We start from the raw sequence: 19,882 nt of genomic DNA on the forward strand, positions 1-19,882 counted from the left end.
AGAATAGGCTTTTGACTAATGAGGAACGAGTGAGAAGGCATATGACCACTAGTAGTTGTTGCCCGATATGTGAATGTGGGGTTGAAACCAATTCCATGCAGTGAAGGATTGCTCTTTTTCAAGGGCAATTTGGATAACGTTAATGTCGAGTTAAGGTCAAGTACTTTTCTTCTCTCTACCTCTTAAAGATTGGCTGGAATGGACTTTGAAAGATGTTACTCTTTATTTTGATGATGGGATCATTTGGAATTCTTTATTTTCCATTATTTGTTGGCTACTTTAGAAGAATCAAAATTTATTTTTTTTTGGACGACCACAGTTGTGTGCAAGAAATTGTGGATAAAGGCACAAGTTGGACACGAAATGTTTTATCATCGTGTTCCGAACCTTGTTATTCTCATCCAACGACAATAGATTCATATTGGGCGCATCCAGAATAGCGTTATGTTAAACTTAATACTAATGGTGTTGTATTCTCTTCAAGGGCTTGTGCCTCTATTGGAGGCATTATTAGAGATGCTAATATGGTGTAGCAATATGGTTTTACAATAACGATTCAAGAAAGTACAATATTTCAGGTGGAAATAAGGGCAATGCTTGAAGGGCTTCGCTTAGCATGAGATAAAAGATTTCGGGAGTTGGAGTGTGACAATACCTGGTTATTGAGATTATTCTTGCTAGAGGTGTCGTGGATAGCAAGCTGACAGAACTTAGAATGATACATAGCATGCTTATTCGTCTTTGGGAAGTTCGTGTCAGACAAATTCCTCGAACTCAAAATACTGTAGCAAATCTATTAACAAAAAATGTAGATCCCGAGTTATTACAATTTTATCTATTGGAGGATCCCCCGCCGTTAGTTAGGGAGTTGCTTATGGTGGATTCTAGGCTGCCTGCTTTGAATTAGAGCACCATTTTGCCTCGCTATTGCTATTTTCTTGACTAAAAGAAAAAAACAATATTTTTAATACTATTAACAATTTCATAAAAATTTGTCGTCACTTTAATATGAATAGTTAATAATGGTATTATCCTAAAAAATATTAATTTGGATTGAACATTAATGCTATAAAAGCTTTCATAAATTTATTTTAGAAATGAAAGATAAAACTTTTCCAAATTAAAAGGATTAATTTAAATTTCAATATATTAAAGGGACTAAACACAAAATTAGACCAAATTTAATCTAGCTACCAAGAGAGCTTAGAGATTATTTTAAAACAAAATGATTGGATTTTAAAGGGAAAATTAAGTCTAGTTTGCCATTTATATTTTCATTGATTCACTGCTATCTAAATTTGGATTTCATAAAAATAGGATGAGAATGACACTATAAAATTACGTTTTATTATTATTTAAAAATTAAAAATATTATTTTTTAAGTTTTAAGAGATGATATGGGATAATTTTAAAATCTCATAACATCACATTTTACATGATTCAAATTTAAAGACTAAAATAGACTTAATTTACAATTCATGTGTTAAAATGGACCCTAAAAAATAGGTGCCAAAATGGGCTTGGTTAGTAAATTCAAGGACCAAAAATTAAATTAATCCAATTTTAAGTCTGCTATTTAGCCTTATATAAAGATTCAATATTCCCCCTGCAACTTCAGCATATAATTTCTCTCCTTTTTCACCACTCTTTCCCTCTTTAATTCATAGATTCTTTATGAAAAATCCATGTTTACTCTATGATCAACACTGGGTATTGAATTAGAGCAAGGAATCGAAGATCAGATTTTCACTGTCTTCTTCAACACCCAGAATCTACCCCCCTTTCTTTTTGTTTTAAATTCCCACCATGAAAAACAATCCAAAGGTTGAAGATAACTTCCCATGGGATCAAACCATGAGAAACCATTTCACCACTTTCCCCAAATTTCTTCTTTCTTCAATCCTTTTAATTTCAATTCTCTGCATCTTCTACACCGTAAGTTTCTCTAATTCATCAAATAAAGACCTGAATATCATCACCGCCGTCCACGGCGGAAGAGAGGAGGTAGCCGTAGCTCCACCGCCAGTTCCATCTCCAAAACCAAGCCCCTCATCGAAAACAACTCTTCGTCAGATAGTTTTCGGCATTGCAGCCTCAGCTCGATTATGGGATCATAGGAAGAATTACATCAAGTTATGGTGGAAAGCCCAGATGCGCGGTGTCGTCTGGTTAGACAAGGGAGTAAAACCCGGAATCGACGACCATCTTTTGCCTCAAAAAATGATCTCCGGCGATACTTCAAAGTTCAAATACAATAACCCAAAGGGTCACCGGTCGGCCATAAGGATATCCCGGATAGTATCGGAGACTTTAAGGTTGGGTTTGGACGATGTGAGGTGGTTCGTTATGGGAGACGACGATACGTTCTTCGTACCCGATAATTTGGTCCGGGTTTTATCGAAATACGACCATAATCAGTTTTATTACATCGGAAGTTCGTCGGAGAGTCATTTGCAGAACATTAATTTCTCTTACGGGATGGCTTACGGCGGCGGAGGTTTTGCTATTAGTTACCCTTTGGCTAAAGCACTTGCTAAAATGCAAGACCGGTGTATACAGAGATACCCGGGATTGTACGGCTCCGATGATCGGATTCATGCTTGCATGGCTGAGCTCGGTGTGCCACTCACCAAGGAACCGGGATTTCACCAGGTTTGCTGCTTCTTTTTCTTTTTTTTTTATCAATTAACTATTTGGATTTATATTTAATTGCACCATTAAAAATTAATAAACACTAATAAATAAAATAATTATATAATTTTAATAACTTTTAGAAAACATTAAAACATAAACTTGAAATTGATACTTGAGTTTTTTTTTCAATCAAGTACTTAATTTTAGTTTTAGCATCTAATTTAGTGCTTAAATTTTTATTCCAATTAAATGTTGATATTTTCTTTATTAGAATATATGTGTCAAATTAAACGAAATTAAATTTAAATATTAAATTAAGAAAATATATAAAATATATTAACCCAAAACTTTTAAAAATAAGTTTGGGTTTAGCTAATGCACTTTATTCCCAAATATACTTGAATAAATAAGTAAACAAACCTAAATTCACTCAATGATGAAAGTTTTAAGTGTTTTAGATGATAGTGCAATAATTGAATTTGAATTTGTTAATAACCTAATCTAATTATAATCCTACTTCTTTGGGGTTTTATTTAAAAGTGAGTTGTTGAATTTATTTTAGGTCTTTAAAAATAAAAAGTGAAATTCCTAATTCCTATGTAAACCTAATTCCTTTTCTTGAAAGCCCTTTTTTGGGTTTATTGAATATTACAGTTAAATATAATATTTTATAGAAATAATATATTTTTATTAATAAATTTGAACATCGATATTTAATAATAATAAAAAGAAAAGAAAAATATAATCATAAATAATTAAATATTTTTGAAAAATAAATAAGCATAGGAAAATCGGTTGTTAATTAATTCTCATCAATCATCGTATATCACGGCATTGACAAGGCACACAGCTTTTGAAAGACTTGTGTTTTTATTCACATGTTTTTGAGCATCATCATCGGCCATGCTTATCACTTTCTTGACCGCCCCTTTTGAACCTTAAAGACGGTGGAACCTAAACCCAATTAAACCCTACCATTTGTTCTTGTCTCATCCTTCTATCTTTTATTTAAAGATTAAAATTTAATCGAAATTTTTAAGTTTTAGACTTGACAATTTAATTTATTATGGTCATTAAATTTAATAAATATAAAAGTTTGATAACATTACATCGTTAAAATTTAGTGGAATTCAAATTTAAATACTAAAATAGTTTTAATTGTTAAATTTAAATACTAAAGTGAATACATGTATCAAAGTAAGATTAATTGCACGTTCATGGACTAAAAATTATATTAACTCAAATTTTAAACCAAACTATAAATACTACATCATTATAGTTATTAAAAGTTTTATTATATATGGATTTTTATTGATTTAATATAAGAATTTTTATTGATTTAATATAAGAATGTAGAAAGATAGAAATATTAATAAAATTAATTTTGGGTTTTTACTGTTTCATAATTGAGTTGGAATTCAATTAATGGGGTTTTAACTCAGTCAAATGCTTAAATAATAATATAGATTAAAATGTTACATATTCAAATTTAACATAACTTCATTTAATAGTGTCAATCAATTAAATTTAAAAAATGATAAATCTTAAAAGTATATATGAATTTTAATTTGATATAATTATATACGTAAAATTATATTTATAGTTTAAATATATACTTGAAATTTTAATTTTATTTAATCATACACATTAAAAAATAAATACATCAATTTATTTTTATATTGGATAAATATAATTATTTATATATATTTTATATAAACCTAAATGATGTTATATCAATAATTATATTAATAATTTACAAGAATTAAATCAAATCAAAATTTTATGTATGCAATTGTATATTATTGCACATTACACCAAAAAGAAAAGTTTGAGTTTCTAAAATTAAATATAGAAAAGACCGAGATTCAAAAGTCTTAAAAGTACAGGGAGTTTGGGGCATAAATAAACCTATTTTATTTTAGAAAAAGAAAAATTGGACCCCATTTTACACTTGTAGCCTCACAGAGACGTTTTCGATGTTATGCTCTCCTTTTTTGTCTTTTAGTAAAATTTGATTCTTCTTGGTCTACGTGTAGGACAATAACTCGTAGACACGCGTTAACATCAATGTTGGTGCCTTTTATTTGAAAATAATCCGATTTCCCATATTCTTAGTAAGTGGCGCATTTCAACTACTTTTTGGTTGAATCAAAATTCAATGGCTTTGCCCATAATTACCTCCCTAATCTCCTTATATTAGTTTTACCTCTAAAAATTTCAAGCTCAAAATATACTTTAAGCAAATTGAATTGATTAGTTTGCTTGTTGATACGACTTTAATTAAATAAATCATTAAAATATAAATATTAAAAAATTTAATTAGTCTATACTCTATATCGATTCGTGGCTCAATTAATCTAATACATTTCTCTGAATCAGTTAAGACAACTATAGCTTTAAATCTTTATACACATCATATATTTGGAATTAAATTTTCTTACTTTTATTTTCAATTTTAAAAGTTTTGTATAAAGTTATATATAATCACATAACTTTTTAATAAAAAGTTAATATTATTAACTATTTGAATTAATTAAAATATCATAAAAATATAGAGCGTAAATTATGTTAAAAATAAAATATAATATTAAATTTCAAATTAAAGTATAATAAAAAGACCGAAATTGAAATTTAATCATTTATCTACTGTGCAAAAAAAAAAAAACATATTCACCCCTTGCCGATGCAAGAAGGTACATTTATATAGAGGCGTATAGATTTGGATGGACATAATTAAAAAAAATTATATTCAAAACGGGTTAGGCAAATTAAGTTGATTGTAACACCAAGTTAATTTGAATTTGATTAATTCAAAGTCTTGGAATTTTTGACTATTTTTTGTCCAAATTAATTTAGGGTTTTTGTTATTTTGAGTTTGAGTTCGTTTCAAGTTCAGATCATTTTAAATTTAAATTTTTTGAATTATAAGTTAATTTTTCAATTTGGGGCACATAAAGGCCGGGTCATTTCAAGTTACTTTTTTGGGTCATTTGATATTCAATATTTTTCAAGTCATTTTTTGTTTGAGTATTCTAGTTTATTTTAGTCTTTTAGGTCTCATAATTTTTAGTTTTAAGTCATTTTGATCATTTATGATCGCTTTAATCATTTTAGTTTTGAATTAAATTAATTTAGATTAGAATTTCTAATCATTTTATAGTTTAATTTAGGCAAGTTCAAAGGTTTTTTTTTTTATTTATGGTTAAGTTAGATTAGGTGAGCCAAGATGCCACTTTTTAGGTTATTTTAGGTTCAAATCATTAAAAGTTGTCAATTAATTTTCAAATTCAATTATCTTATGTTCAGTCATTTCAAACCATTTCGAGTTCTAATCATTTTTTTGGGTCTGATTTTAGGTGATTTTCCATTTCAATTCATCTTGGGTTTATATCACTTCAAACCATTTCCGAATTGAATTTAATTGGAAAAAAGACTTTTGCAATCCCTCCGCATTTTAATATTAAGTAAATTGGTTCCTCTGAAAAATAATGGAACAATTTAGTCATTATTAATTTCAAAAGTGAGTAATTAAGAACAATCAACAACAATATTAATATTTTTATCACTTTAAAATAATTTTATTAGTATAATCATAAATTTAGTCCTTAACATTTACATATTTAATTAATTTAATCTAAATTAAAAAAATCAACAAATATAACCCTCCATACTTACACATTTAATCAATTTAATTGATTTTTAGATTAAATTTAGATAATTTTAAATCATTTCCGGATTAAATTCAAATTATTAATTGTTTTTAACGTGATCTATTTTTTATTTATCAGTACGACGTATTTGGCAACCTCTTGGGTCTCTTATCCGCCCACCCCGTTGCTCCACTGGTCTCCATTCACCACCTAGACAAGGTCGAACCCATATTCCCCAACATGAACCGGGTCCAGGCCCTTAAACGTCTCAATATCCCAATAAACCTTGACTCGGCTGCATTGATGCAACAATCGGTTTGCTACGACAAAACTCGGAGTTGGACCGTTTCGGTCTCATGGGGCTACACGGTTCAAATATACAGAGGCATATTCTCAGTGAGAGAAATGGAAATGCCGGCCAGGACTTTCCTCAATTGGTACAAAAGAGCGGATTACACCGGTTTTGCTTTTAATACCCGACCCGTTACCCGACATGTCTGCCAAAAACCGTTCGTTTATTACTTGTCTAAAGCGTCGTACAACAAGGTAATGAACCAGACGGTTTCCGAGCATGTTCAGCACCAAGTTTCGAACCCGGATTGCAAGTGGAAGATGGCGGATCCTTCTCGGATTGAGAGAGTTGAGGTTTATAGAAAACCCGATCCGAATTTATGGGACAAGGTAAATTCTTTGTTTACAATTTATGGTTTTAGTTTGAAATTTGAAATTTAGTCTTTTTCTTTAGGATAAAACAATGTTTAGTCTTTGAACTTGACAAATTTTTTCACTTTGGTCCCTAAATTTTATTTTTGTCTACCTTAGAACTTAGTAATTTTTCTCCATTTGATCTCTCAACTTGGATTTTGTTAAGGTTTAATGGTGTGGCACTATTAGATTCACGTGATTTTTTTTAAAATATACATTACATTATTTTTTGTATTTTTTGGATTACATCAAAGTATCATGTCATCCCACCTTAACTGAATCCAAGTTTAAGGATTAAATTAGAAAAAAGTTATTAAGTTCCAAGATTAATGTAGACTAGAAAAAATCATGGGCGAAGTTGAAAAATAATTGTCAAGTTCAAGGACTAAATGTTGCTTTATAAACTTTAATTTGGCATAATTTGGTTGCTCTATTTTATAATATTATCATTAGATCCAAATTAATAACATTGTTAGTTGTTATCTTTAAACCGATAGCCTGAAACTATTTCTAAGACAATGTTAATATTATCCATTGAGCATAGTTGATTAGTGATCAAATAATAGTAACGTAAAAATTAATAGTGTTATTAATTTGGACCTACTAATTCAATTATATTAAATTAAAATTCAGAGTTTAAGTTTAAATTTGTACGTAGTAGAAAGACTAAATTCATAGTTAAATGTTGGGTTAAACCTTTGAGACTATTAGGGAATTGGAAATAATGGTCACTTAAAGATCAAACTTTTATAGACCTATTTGGATAAGGACTTTTTCAGATTAACAATGATTGATTAAGAACTAAATATTTTCGATCTTGTTCAAGTAAGAACTTTAAAGAGTGATACGATTGCCCGTAAAAAAGTTTATTCTTTCATAAACTATTTGGAAAAGTTTAACCCTAATTCATTCAAGGTCTCAAAGGTTTAAGCTCAAATCTAGCATCGATGGGTGATTGACCTTGTTCTTGTGTATGTTTTGTGCAGCCTCCAAGGAGGAATTGTTGCAGGGTGTTACCTACAAAGAAGAAAGGCACCATGGTTATTGATGTTGGAGTATGTGGAGATGATGAAGTCATTGAATTGCGATGAGCATTTTTCTATTTTTTTTCTTCCTTGATCTTTAATATAATTTATTTACTATTTTTCCTTTTTTTAAAAAAAAAAAAAAGAAATTTTAGACCACATGATAATATAATTATCCATAGTGATGGAAGTTTTTACATTGTTGATTGTTTGAAAATTTTTAAAGCAAAAAGTTAACAAATTCGGATTAATATGAGTCGAATTTGAATTATAAATATTGAAATACAATTTTAATAATATACTAAACAGTCAGTCTCGTCTAAATAAAATTTGGAAAAGAGAAAAAGTTACAATCTTTAAACACTAGACTTAATCAAGGGTGAAGTTATTGGTTTCAATTGATCCGATATATAAGAGGGTTTGAATAAAATATTAAGTTTAAGTGAAAAATAAAAAATTCATTTAGAATACGAGATAGGTTTAGCATGACGTGTTCTCTAATTTTATAATATGTTAATTGTTTTTTCATTTTCTTATATATTACATATTTTATATTATATAAAAACTTAAATGTATAATTTTATAATATAATTATTAAAAATATTTAAGTTGTTTATGTTTAAAATTTTAATAAAAGTAAACTATAAACGAGATTAACAAATATTAAATAAAGATAACATATATCTTCCTTTACAAAAGAAGAAGTTATAAATAATAAGAGCATATTGATGGGCGTCGAAACCACAAAATGTAAATTCCTATGACAAAATAACAATAATTGATAGTATAGAGTAGTAGGGTCGAATCCACAGGGACTGGCTATCTAATTTCGCCTTTTTCCGTGACTAGAATCGTTGTCTCAGTCACAGTCGTGCTCATGACCTGTGCGTAGAAGTGCTGAAAATAAAATTAAAAATAGGGGTTTAAATTGATTAAGATAATAAAATAAGAAAATACAAAAAATAAAAATATATTTGAAAATGCAAAAATAAATTTACGAAAATAAAATAAATGGATAAATAAAATATTTTTTAAGTTTAGCCTTAGCCTCGGTGTACTCCAACCTTGAATCGATCCTTAAAATAAATTTTTCCTTCCAACCGATAAGCTGATTATAGTAATCGAGAATTTCTCAAACTGCCAACTCTTCCTATAAGGTCCAATTTTGGCCCGGGCCCGTACAAACACAAAACAAAAAAAGAGAGAATAAATTATAATAAAAGTATTATAAAGTCCAATTTTAAACAGTCCGGGGCCCAAAATTATAACCTAAATTACAATGGTCCATAGTCCAACAACAAATGCGACTTAAACCTAAAACCTAGCCTAGTAATACAAGGCCCAAATGGCCCAAAATTAAAGCACAAAAAGAAACCCTAGAGTTTCTCCCCTTTGCGCCGCAGCCAAACCCCAACCCCAAGCACCATACGACCGCCACGAGCGACCTCTGTGCGCCCTACTCCGAATGCCAGCACACGCTCCATACCTACGAGAAAAAAACAAACAAACAGTAACAAAGCAACAGCCAATACGAAGAACAAAGAGAAAAAAATTGTATTTTTATTCTTTTGAACATTCGGCTATAAAGCCGTGAACAATCCATTTTAATTTTTTTACGCGCATTGAAATAAAAATACCAAAAAGAAAAGGCAAAAATTAGCAAAAGGTGATTTCGGGTGCCTCATACTTTTCTCTCTTTCGAATTTGCTCATCTTTCTTGATTTTGCATGTGATTTCTTAGCATAATAAAATCAAAACGAAGACTTACCTTCGTGAATGAGCCACTGAAATCCTCATCTCCTTCGTTGTCATCGAAGTTTGGGAGGGACTTTGAGGTTAAAATTGACGAACCTTGAACATAAAAGTAAAGGAACCACCATAGACCATCGTCCATCGATCCCAGTGGTGGAGTGGTGGCTGAATGGTGGACTGAATAAAGGGGCAGATATTTAGGGTTTCTAATTTTCCCTTTCTGCTCCGTTGGAATGCAGATTTTTTCTTCTTTTTTTTAAGTTGTTTTTTCTCTTTTAAGGGTGACATGGAGTGATGCCGTTTAAGGCATGTGTCTGTAGCCTTGAAACGGCACCGTGTAGGCCTGCCCGACCCAATCCGTTTCCTTTACCCTTGGGATCCTCGCGTTTCTACGGAGAGGGATAATTTCGCACTAAGTCCTCCCCATTCGCATGATTGTTCAATTGCAGGCTATTTGTTTTATTTCATTTTTTAATTCAGTCTCGTAATGTGCACATATTTTCATTTTAATCAGCGCTTCAACGCAACGTGTCGGGATTGGGGGATATTTCCAGTTTTGATCCCTGTACATTCGCGCGTGTTGCGCTTTGGACCTTCTTTTTATTTCAATGGTTTATTTTATTAAGTATCCCTTTTAGTTTAATTTTATTTTAATTAAGTCTTTTTAATCGGTATAATTTACTTTCTAGTCCACTTAACATTCATTTTTTTAAAATTTTTTTTTATATATATACATTTGAAATTATTTTGATAATTTTACTTTGTTTTGTTATTTTTGTCTAAAGTATATAATCGTTATTTCAGTATTTTTTCATGCCTTGAGATATGGTATAATATTTAATCTAAATCATCTATATATATATAGTTTATGATAAAGTGAGTTATATTCAATATGCAGTATTAATTTTATGATATTTTATATACAAGATATCTTATAAATATATTTATATATCTATTTCATCTTTAATCAATTGCGTATATAGCTTTTAAAAACATATTTTATTACATATTTGTTATTTCAAAATCTTTCCATGCATTATTACCTTGTTGTATATTGTTTATGATTTTGTATGTTTATATGTGTACTGTTAATTCTAAATAGACATGTTTTGTTTTTTAAAATACTTTGTATATTATTTACTCTAATTTTCTTTTTTATTTATAATATTATTCTAATACTCCTTTATATATATATACATATTTTTAAAATTATTTCAAACCTTAGTATATGTGGTTCATTTTAAAATTTTTCATACATTTAATGTTTTTGATTTGTTTTTACATTATATTGACTCCTAATTTCTATATTGTTTCGTGTTAATTGTTTTCATATTATTTTATGTATATTTGTTGCACCACATTTATTCGTTTTATGTATTATTAAATCAATTGTTGTTCACTCATGCTTGTGAATTTGGTTACGTCTTGGATTAGTCATACTTAATTGTTCATTTTGTTAGTTGGCTAAATAAGGTTATATTATCTTCATTCACCAAGTATAGTACTTTATTTGTGCATATTGTCCCATGTTTATGATTTCGCTTTTTGTTTACAAATGCTACTTTGTAATCTGCAGCTTTTTGTTTTAAGATTAATTATTCCATTTTATTTCAAGTCAAATTAATGCGTTTTAAGTTGGTTTTACAATAATTCATTTGAAAATTCCTTAAAACGAAGGCAATGTTTGATGTTTGGAAATTCGGGGAATCGTGACCTATCGTGATGGGTTTCGATTTCCCGTTTGTTCAAAATAATCAAATATTCCTTTAGAATTTCACTCGTGTTTTCTAAATTCTAAAACAAGGCAATGCTCAATGTTTGGAAATTCGAGGAATCGTGCCCTACCGTGCTGGGTTTTGGTTTTTCGTTGGACTAAATAATTGGGCACCCTTTTGTAATTTTCAACATATAAACTTTTGGAAGTAAAAAATTTATCGTGTTTTCGAAGGTATAAAGGACTCGTGTCCTATCGTGCTGGATGTGATGCTGTATTCCCTTGAAACAAGAGAATTTTGACGACCAACTTGAGCCATTCAAGTGTTTTAAAAGGAACCATATTTCAAAAATAGTTTTAAATCTTAGACATAAGGACAGTACTTAATCAATTTGGTACCAATTTTGGGCATAGTGAGGGTGCCAATCCTTCCTCATAAGTAACCGGCTCCTGAACCCGTTTTCTCAAATTTACGTAAGCCACAATTGATTTAAATAGAATAAAATGTCTTATTAAGTGATCCAATCACACTTAAACAAAAAGGATTGGTGGCGACTCCACATTTGCTTTTAAAAGTCGATCCTCATTTTATCAAAAAAATGGTTTCGACACTTCCTCTCGTAGTTGAACCCTGTATCACTTGCAAATCTACCTTTGTCAAATTTCCAACCATGTGGCACGTACCCGTAATTTAAGACTTCGACAGTCTTGCGATCTGAAAAGCCAACTCGAATTAACGGCCTCAACTGTGTGAGTCGTTTAAATCCAATCAATATCTCTATTGATATAATCTAACTGTATGCCAAACGATTCCAACCCAACAAGTGCTTTTTGAATTGAAATTGAATCAGTTTTAAGGGACGAATTTGTACTATCCTATATACTGGAGAGATAGCAAATACCGAATTGCAAAGTCTTTAGTGTGAGTTTATATCTCACGATTACTTTGTTGAAGTGATAACCAAGCTAAGGGTAAAAAGGATTTAGTTAATCATGAAAAAAATCATGCTTTGAAAGTGGTTTTGTGGAATTGTGAAAGGTGAAAAGGGAAATGGCCTTGGAAGACAATTAAACCAAAAAGCTAAAAGTTAAAGAAAAAAAATGAAAGAACAGAGGTGACGAAGGAAGAGAGAAAAGAAAATAAAAATAAAGAATTTATTAAATGCAAAAGGTAAAGTGTGTTCCACTAGGTATTTATATATATTTTTAGTGCTAAAATTTAGTTAGATTTTTTTAAATATTATCACTAAATAATTTAAAATTTAAAAATTAAATTTAAACTAGAATTTAAATTAATTACAGAGTTGTAGCAAAATCAAAAATCATTCAATCTTTATCCAACCACTTTTAAAAAAAATCTTCAACCCTTCAGTCTTTATCCAATCATCTTTGAATTTTCAATCTTTCAATCAAGCCCTCCTCTTTGCTTTTTGTTCCAATTTAGCCATTTTTTTAAGAGTTTGAATTCAACACACCAACTTCATTCCTGATAAGAAAAATCCAAATTTAATAACATTTTATTTGATAATTAATCAAAATAAATATATTAAAAATACAAATTTATCTTTCTATCAATGATGATAATAGATTATTTTATTTTATTTATCATAACTTTAATTGATAATCCCAAAAATTAACCTTAATGTTTCATGAAATTTCCAATGATGACTATTCATGCTTATCCACTAAGTATTTTAATGGTTTATTTGCTATATAAGGACCTCTAATTTAAAATTATATAGCCATTAATACCAACAGCTATTAGAACTCAACTTTTGCACTTAATGCAATTTAGCCCTTTTCATTAAATTAGGTATGTAAACGGTAAAATTTCTTAACGAAATTTTTTTACGGTATTTCTATCATACCGTAGACCATATAACAATAATAAATTTTTTCGACTTCGAATTTGTGGTCCGAGAACTACTGTTCCAATTTCACTAAAAACAGGTTGTTACAAAACTCGTGCTTTTTGAATTGAAATCAAATCAACTTTGAGGGGATGAATTTGTACTATCCCATATACTGGAAATATAGCGAATATCGAATTGTAAAGTATTTAGTGTTGGTTCATATCTCACGATTACTTTGTCGAAGCGATAATTGAGCTAAGGCTAAAAGTAGTTTAGTTAATCATGAAAAAAATCATACTTTAAAAATAAATGGTTTAAATGGAATTGTAGAAAGTAGACAAGGAAAAGGCCTTGGAACAAAAGAAAAAAAAAAAAAAGAGAATGAAACAGAGAATTGAGTATGATGCATAAATGGGGAAAAAAATAAAGAATTTTATTAAATGCTAAAGGCAAACATGTATGTGTTCAATTGGCTGTGGTATTTATACATATTTTTAGTGCTAAAATTTAGCTAGATTTTTCCTAAATATTATCACTGAATAATCTTAAATATTATCATTAAATAATTCAAAATTTAAAATCATATTTAAACTAGAGATTAAATTTAAACTAATTACAAAATTGTAACAATATAAAAAATCTTTCAATCTTTATCCAGCCACTTTTGAAAAAAATCTTTAACCCTTCAATTTTTATCTAGTCATCTTTGAATTTTAATTTTCAATCAAGCCCTCCTCTTTGCTTTTTATTTCAATTTAACTCATTTTTGTAAGAGTTTGAATTCAACACAACAACTTCTTTCCGATAAGAAAAGTCCAAATTTAATAACATTTTATCCAATAATTAGCCAAAATAAATATATTAAAATATGAATTTATTTTACTATCACATATCTAAAAGAGTTTGGATTTACTATTTATAGATATAACCACTCATATTTTAATTTAGGTTAAATTTTGACAAGTATATTCTAACTCGACTTAGCCAATAATCAAGAGATAGGATTCTCGCATGATTTGTATATAACTTTTTTTAAGTTTACAAATATAAATACATATTTGATTAATTATAAAATAAAATAAAATTTAATATAAAATATAAACAAATAAAAGTGAGATATAATTGAATAAACTGATAATTACACATAATAAAATTCAAATAGCATGAATAATTGTGATTTAACCAAAATGATTTGCTTTTTCTCCCACTGATTTTGTCAAGAGAAAAATATTATTAGTGGTGAGATTAAACTCAACATAAGTAACACATTAAATGAAATTAGGTTTAAGTCTTTTTCAAATGAAGAATTTCGTGGGTGGTGGGAGTTTAAGGTTTATGAGTACATCAATTTCCTCTACTCTAATGAATTTTAGTTTAATTAGTGTAAAATTGTGAGGTTAAATATGTTAATATTCTCATCAATTGAGCCTTAGTTTGATTGGCATGAGTATTATTATCAATGTAGAAGGACGTGGGTTCGAGTGCGTTAAAGCGCATTATCATCCTATTTATGGTTCGAAATTTATAAATATTAACTTAAGTTTGACATCAAACATATTTAAAATACAAATATCAAATTATAAATATTATATACCTACTATATAAAAAAACTAAAATTTGACGTATTAAACAAACACTTCTAAATTTTATTGACATTGTTTTTTTAACACATTAAATCCAAATTGTCTATGTGATAAGTATACATATATTTATAATTTGATCCATGTGTTTCAGATATGCTTTACGTTAGATTCAAATATACTTAACACGATTAGATTGATTAAATGACGTAATTGATACAATACAAATACTTTTTTTTTTTTTGAAAGTGTTGCAAGCAAGTACAATCAAAGTACAAATATAAATATATATTTGAGGAACAACAAGTATCGAACTATTACAACATAGAATGTCTTAAGAATGACAAAGTAGAATTAAACTATTTATAGCACTACCGAAATAAGAACTAGTATAATCCAGACTAAAGCCAACAAATTGGACAAAACTCTATACATGGCAGTCGTGTCATGTGCTTAGAGATTTGGCCAAGCAACTGTACGACCTTAGGCTTGGAAACTCAATCGCTAGTATGCCTAAGTAAGCTTTCGAGTGAGCGTCTTGCTCATTAAATTAGATCGTCCATAAGAACCTTGGCAATGAGAACAAGAGAGCAAGAAAGCTATTAGAGAATGTGAGACTCCTATTTCTCAAATGGCTTGTGTGTACAAATGAGGTTGGGGGTGTCCCTCTGTTTATAGGTATAGCCCAAAAACATCAACGGCTGAGATTGAGATATAAGGTCCACTAAAGACAGTGGAGATCTAATCTCTACTATCTCTTAGCTACTCATAATAAAGGTTATACAAGGAGTATGGTCAAGTGGGGGCAATTTTATCTACATCCATCTAGAATGCTCCAAGGCCCTATGGTCCATGTAGGCCACAAAATCCCCTTTGAGTACAATTGAGCCTTTTGGTGCTCTTTGGTGGCCTGAATGGATTCCAAATTCTACTAGGACATGTCATTCTCCCCCATTTGATTAAGTGACATCCTCATTGCTCCTTCCACATGGAAATCTTTAATCTTATCCTTGAATTGCCACAAGGCATCCCTTGGTTCCCAACTAGCCTTGACATCGGGTAGCCCCTTCCACTCGACAAGGTACTCTTGCCTAGGCATGTGATATTGTTGCCTATAAATTCAGTTGGCAAGGATGCATGCCACTTCTTTATCATATGTCCTGTAAATCTCCCATCTCAATCGCTCACTATAGTTTGAGGCATGCCCCAATATTTCACCATATGCTTTAGGAACAATTGGGCTACCTCCTCGGTCAGACAATAGTTCATGGCAAGAATGAAGGTCGCATACTTTGAGAATGAAGGTCGCATACTTTGAAAATCAGTCGACAACCACCATAATGCATCCATAACAGTTGACCTTCAGGAACCCTACGAAGAGGTCCATTGAGACACTCTCCCAATGGTGCTCGTGTTGAAAAATTGTGTTAGGAAAACGCAGTGGAAAATAAATTTAGGGAAAAACTAGAGTTTTAATTTTATTTTTCTAAAACAATAACTTGGTTGTGATGTAATAGCCCAAATTTTAGCGATGTCGAAAATAGTGATTCTAGACCACCAAATCCAAAAAATGAACTCTTAGATTATATTATTTAATATTTATGAGCCAAATGTAGCTTTTAAAAGTTTTTTGAAATAGTAAATTGTGTTTTATAAAGATTTATTTGGTCAAGAAATTAAGAAAAAAAGTATCGAGATCTTGGTGTTATAAATTGAGCCATAAATATTTTTATAAATATTTATGGAGTGTCAATAAGGTAGTATTAAAATTTTGTTAGAAAATTTTGACGTTTGGGTGATTAATTAAATAAAAAGAACTAAATTGAAAAAGGTGTAAAAGTTTCTAGGAGGATTAAATATCTCAATTGTCAAATGTGGAAGGACCTAAAGTGCAAATAAGCCTAAAGGAGATATTTTGGGCTGCACAAACAGAGAAAAATAAGGAAAATTGAGGAAATAAGGGCAAAATGGGAAAATAACAAAATTTACTAAATAAAAAGGGAACTAGAATGGAATATCTAGAATTCTCTTCATTTCTCTTCATTTTCATCAGCTGAAAAATAGCCATGGAAGAGGTTTCAAGCTGGCTTTCATACTCTAGCTTCATGTAAGTTTAATTCTTGCTTTCTCCTTGAAATTTCTAAGATTTTAGACTTTTACAATCGGGTCCAACTTATTATGTCATTAGTTTTTGATTCCATGGCTAATTTTTAAAGTTGCTATAGATGAGTGCTGGAAGCATATGATGGATAAATATATAATTGAAGCTTTAATTTTGATGTATGATGATTTTATCAAGTAAAATTGATGGAAATTGATTTTAGGACCTAATTATGAAAGAGTTTGGAATTAAGGTCTAGTGCTAAAGTTCTGATTTTCAGGGGTTATGAAGTAGTTTAAAATGATATACTAAAGTATTAATTGGGAAAAATTAGCTCAAATGAGGGGTTAATTGAGCAAGGACTGAATTGTATGAACTGTGAAATTTGGGGTAAAATGGAAATCAACATTTTGCATTAAAACTGTTTTGGACAGCAGCAGTAGTCTAACTTTGAAAAATCACCAAAAATTTTAGAAATCGAATTAGAGATGAATAAAATATGAAATTAAAATTTATTGAGTCTAGTTTCTTATAGAAGAAACGATGTAAGCAATTAATTTGTAAATCATGAGATATAATAAATTTTATGAGATAAGGTCAGAATGATTTTGGGTTCTCCTGTTTTGACTTTGGAAAATCATAAAAAATTTATTAAAAATTATTAGGGGCATAAATATATATGTTTAGAATCCTGAATGAGTCTCTTTTCAAGAGAAACAAACTAGAACATTATTTGAATCCCGTAAGAGAAGATAATTAATTTTTAGTGAAGAAGGGTCGGAACTGTTAGACAGCAGAACAGGGGTGACTTTAAAGAATAAACTGTACTTATTGGTTAAACCAAAAAATTTTAAAATTTTATGGTAAGAATAAACATGAGTCTAGTTTCAGTGAAAATTATCGTATCTTAATTCGGAGTTCTGTAGCTCAAGATAAAAATAATTAAGTGACTATAATGCAAATGGACAGCTTGAATATTCATATAAGTAAATAGTAAAAATTATAGATAATGTTACTTACAAGTGTGTTATATACATTAAGGATGTGAAATGGAAAGGAGAAGGAGAAAAATATGTGAGTGGCTTATGCATAAGTGCTCGATTATATTTGGTAAATGTTAAACTTTGTTAAAATGAAAATGTTATAAATTCATGTTTGAATTAAATGTTATATATGTTAAAGAATAATTTGAATATTTGATATTGCCTAATAAATGAATATCCGATATTGCTTAGTAAATGTCAAGCCAAATATAAAAATATATATATTATAAGTGGAATATGGGTGAAAGAATGTGGTAAGTATTTTCATGGTTATTATTAAGCTCATTCACATGAATCTGTCATTTGAAATTGTGATAGACAGGAAGAAATAGTGAATGGCATGCTAATGTATGGTTATATGTATTTATCTGAAACACAAGAAAATGATGGTTATATATTTGATATATGGAGACATAAGACTATGATATATGAACATGAAATATATTTTATAAATGTGTTCGTTCATAATTATAGAATTGTGCAACTCAAGTGTACTATTTGTATAAAGATAGTATTTCAAATGATTTGATGAGTAAAGCTCCAATGTGAGATAGTTTGAAATCAAGACAAATTGTTATGAAAGAGTATTTAAAATACATTGATATGATTGTTATAAGTTATGTGAATAAATGATGTGTAAATGTATATGCATATGAGAAATTTAATGAAAGTTGAGCCCATACATGTTTCTTGATATTTATATGAATTATATGACTAATAATGTGATAAGAATAGGTATAGGGCTAATGATCAATTCGAATAATTATGCTTTGCATAATTATGTTGAATATAGAGAAGCGGTAAGTTAATTACCATGTTTTACGAATTTATTAAATATTACATGTTTACTTTGTTTTACTTTTTCCCCTAATTAATAATGATTCAATAAGCTCTGGTAGTGCCTTGTACCCTGTTTCGATGACGGATACGGGTAGGGGGTGTTACATGTGATATCTAAAGTAATAAACATTTAATCAAACTTGTACCTTTTCGATTCGTCTACGATGAACGCTTCAACCGAGTAGTCTTTTCTGTTATCCTCAAGCTCACGTCTACCAAGTGTAGGCTCGTTTCAAATTAGAAAAATTTTCACAAAAATTACTAGTAAGGTAATTTCACAATTTCTCTAAATTTTTTAGCCAAGTTATTAATAAGAAAAATATCTCTAGAAATTTTCTGAAATAATTTCTTCAGAAATTTTTCTCTCTACAACTTTTTCTTGAATTTAAGTGTGTGTAAATAATGACCCAAGACTTTTTATATAGGAGAGTTTAGAGAGTTCAACTATAATTAAACGTAATCACTTTAATATTAAATTAATAGAATATTTTTCTACAAGATAAATATTAAATTAAATTTAATATTAAAATAATTACTTTAATATTAAATTAATAAAATACTATTAACATAAATATTAATTTTAATTAAATATTAAATCTATTAAAATAATATTATTTTTGAAATAGTTAATTGGAAATCAAATTATCTAGTAGGGTCCTAGTAACAGTGTAATTTTTCCACTACTCAACCACCGAAGACCCGCCATCGCTGACCATTTTTTGGCCACCAGAATGCCACCATCGTAATCATCGGCACCCCGAGCTGGTTCAATTTATTTCGGCTCGATCCAACCACCAATTGAACCATCGGCCCAGTTCGACTAGTTTGGGTCTTGGTCTCAATTTGGGGCTCCGGGGCTCAAATTTACGATCTCAAGTCCAATTTTCAAGTTCAATCACCCATTGGGCCAACTGTCTGACTTAAAAAATAACTTCCAAAAATATCATATTAATTTTAATTTATTTGGTTAATTTAATTTTACTTT

General features: G+C 29.4%; 1 protein-coding gene across 1 annotated transcript; it reads left to right on the plus strand.

Moving 5' to 3' along the window:
• The first annotated feature begins 1,608 nt into the window (after nt 1–1,608).
• On the plus strand, nt 1,609–8,211 carry LOC108479398 (uncharacterized). Its single transcript, XM_017781968.2, has 3 exons — nt 1,609–2,652; nt 6,423–6,965; nt 7,976–8,211. The coding sequence occupies exons 1-3, from the start codon at nt 1,807–1,809 to the stop codon at nt 8,078–8,080; spliced, it is 1,494 nt and encodes a 497-aa protein (XP_017637457.1). The 5' UTR covers nt 1,609–1,806; the 3' UTR covers nt 8,081–8,211.
• The last annotated feature ends 11,671 nt before the right edge of the window (nt 8,212–19,882 follow it).

Source organism: Gossypium arboreum, chromosome 12, assembly GCF_025698485.1.
Source record: "Gossypium arboreum isolate Shixiya-1 chromosome 12, ASM2569848v2, whole genome shotgun sequence".
NCBI classification, from domain to species: Eukaryota; Viridiplantae; Streptophyta; class Magnoliopsida; order Malvales; family Malvaceae; genus Gossypium; species Gossypium arboreum.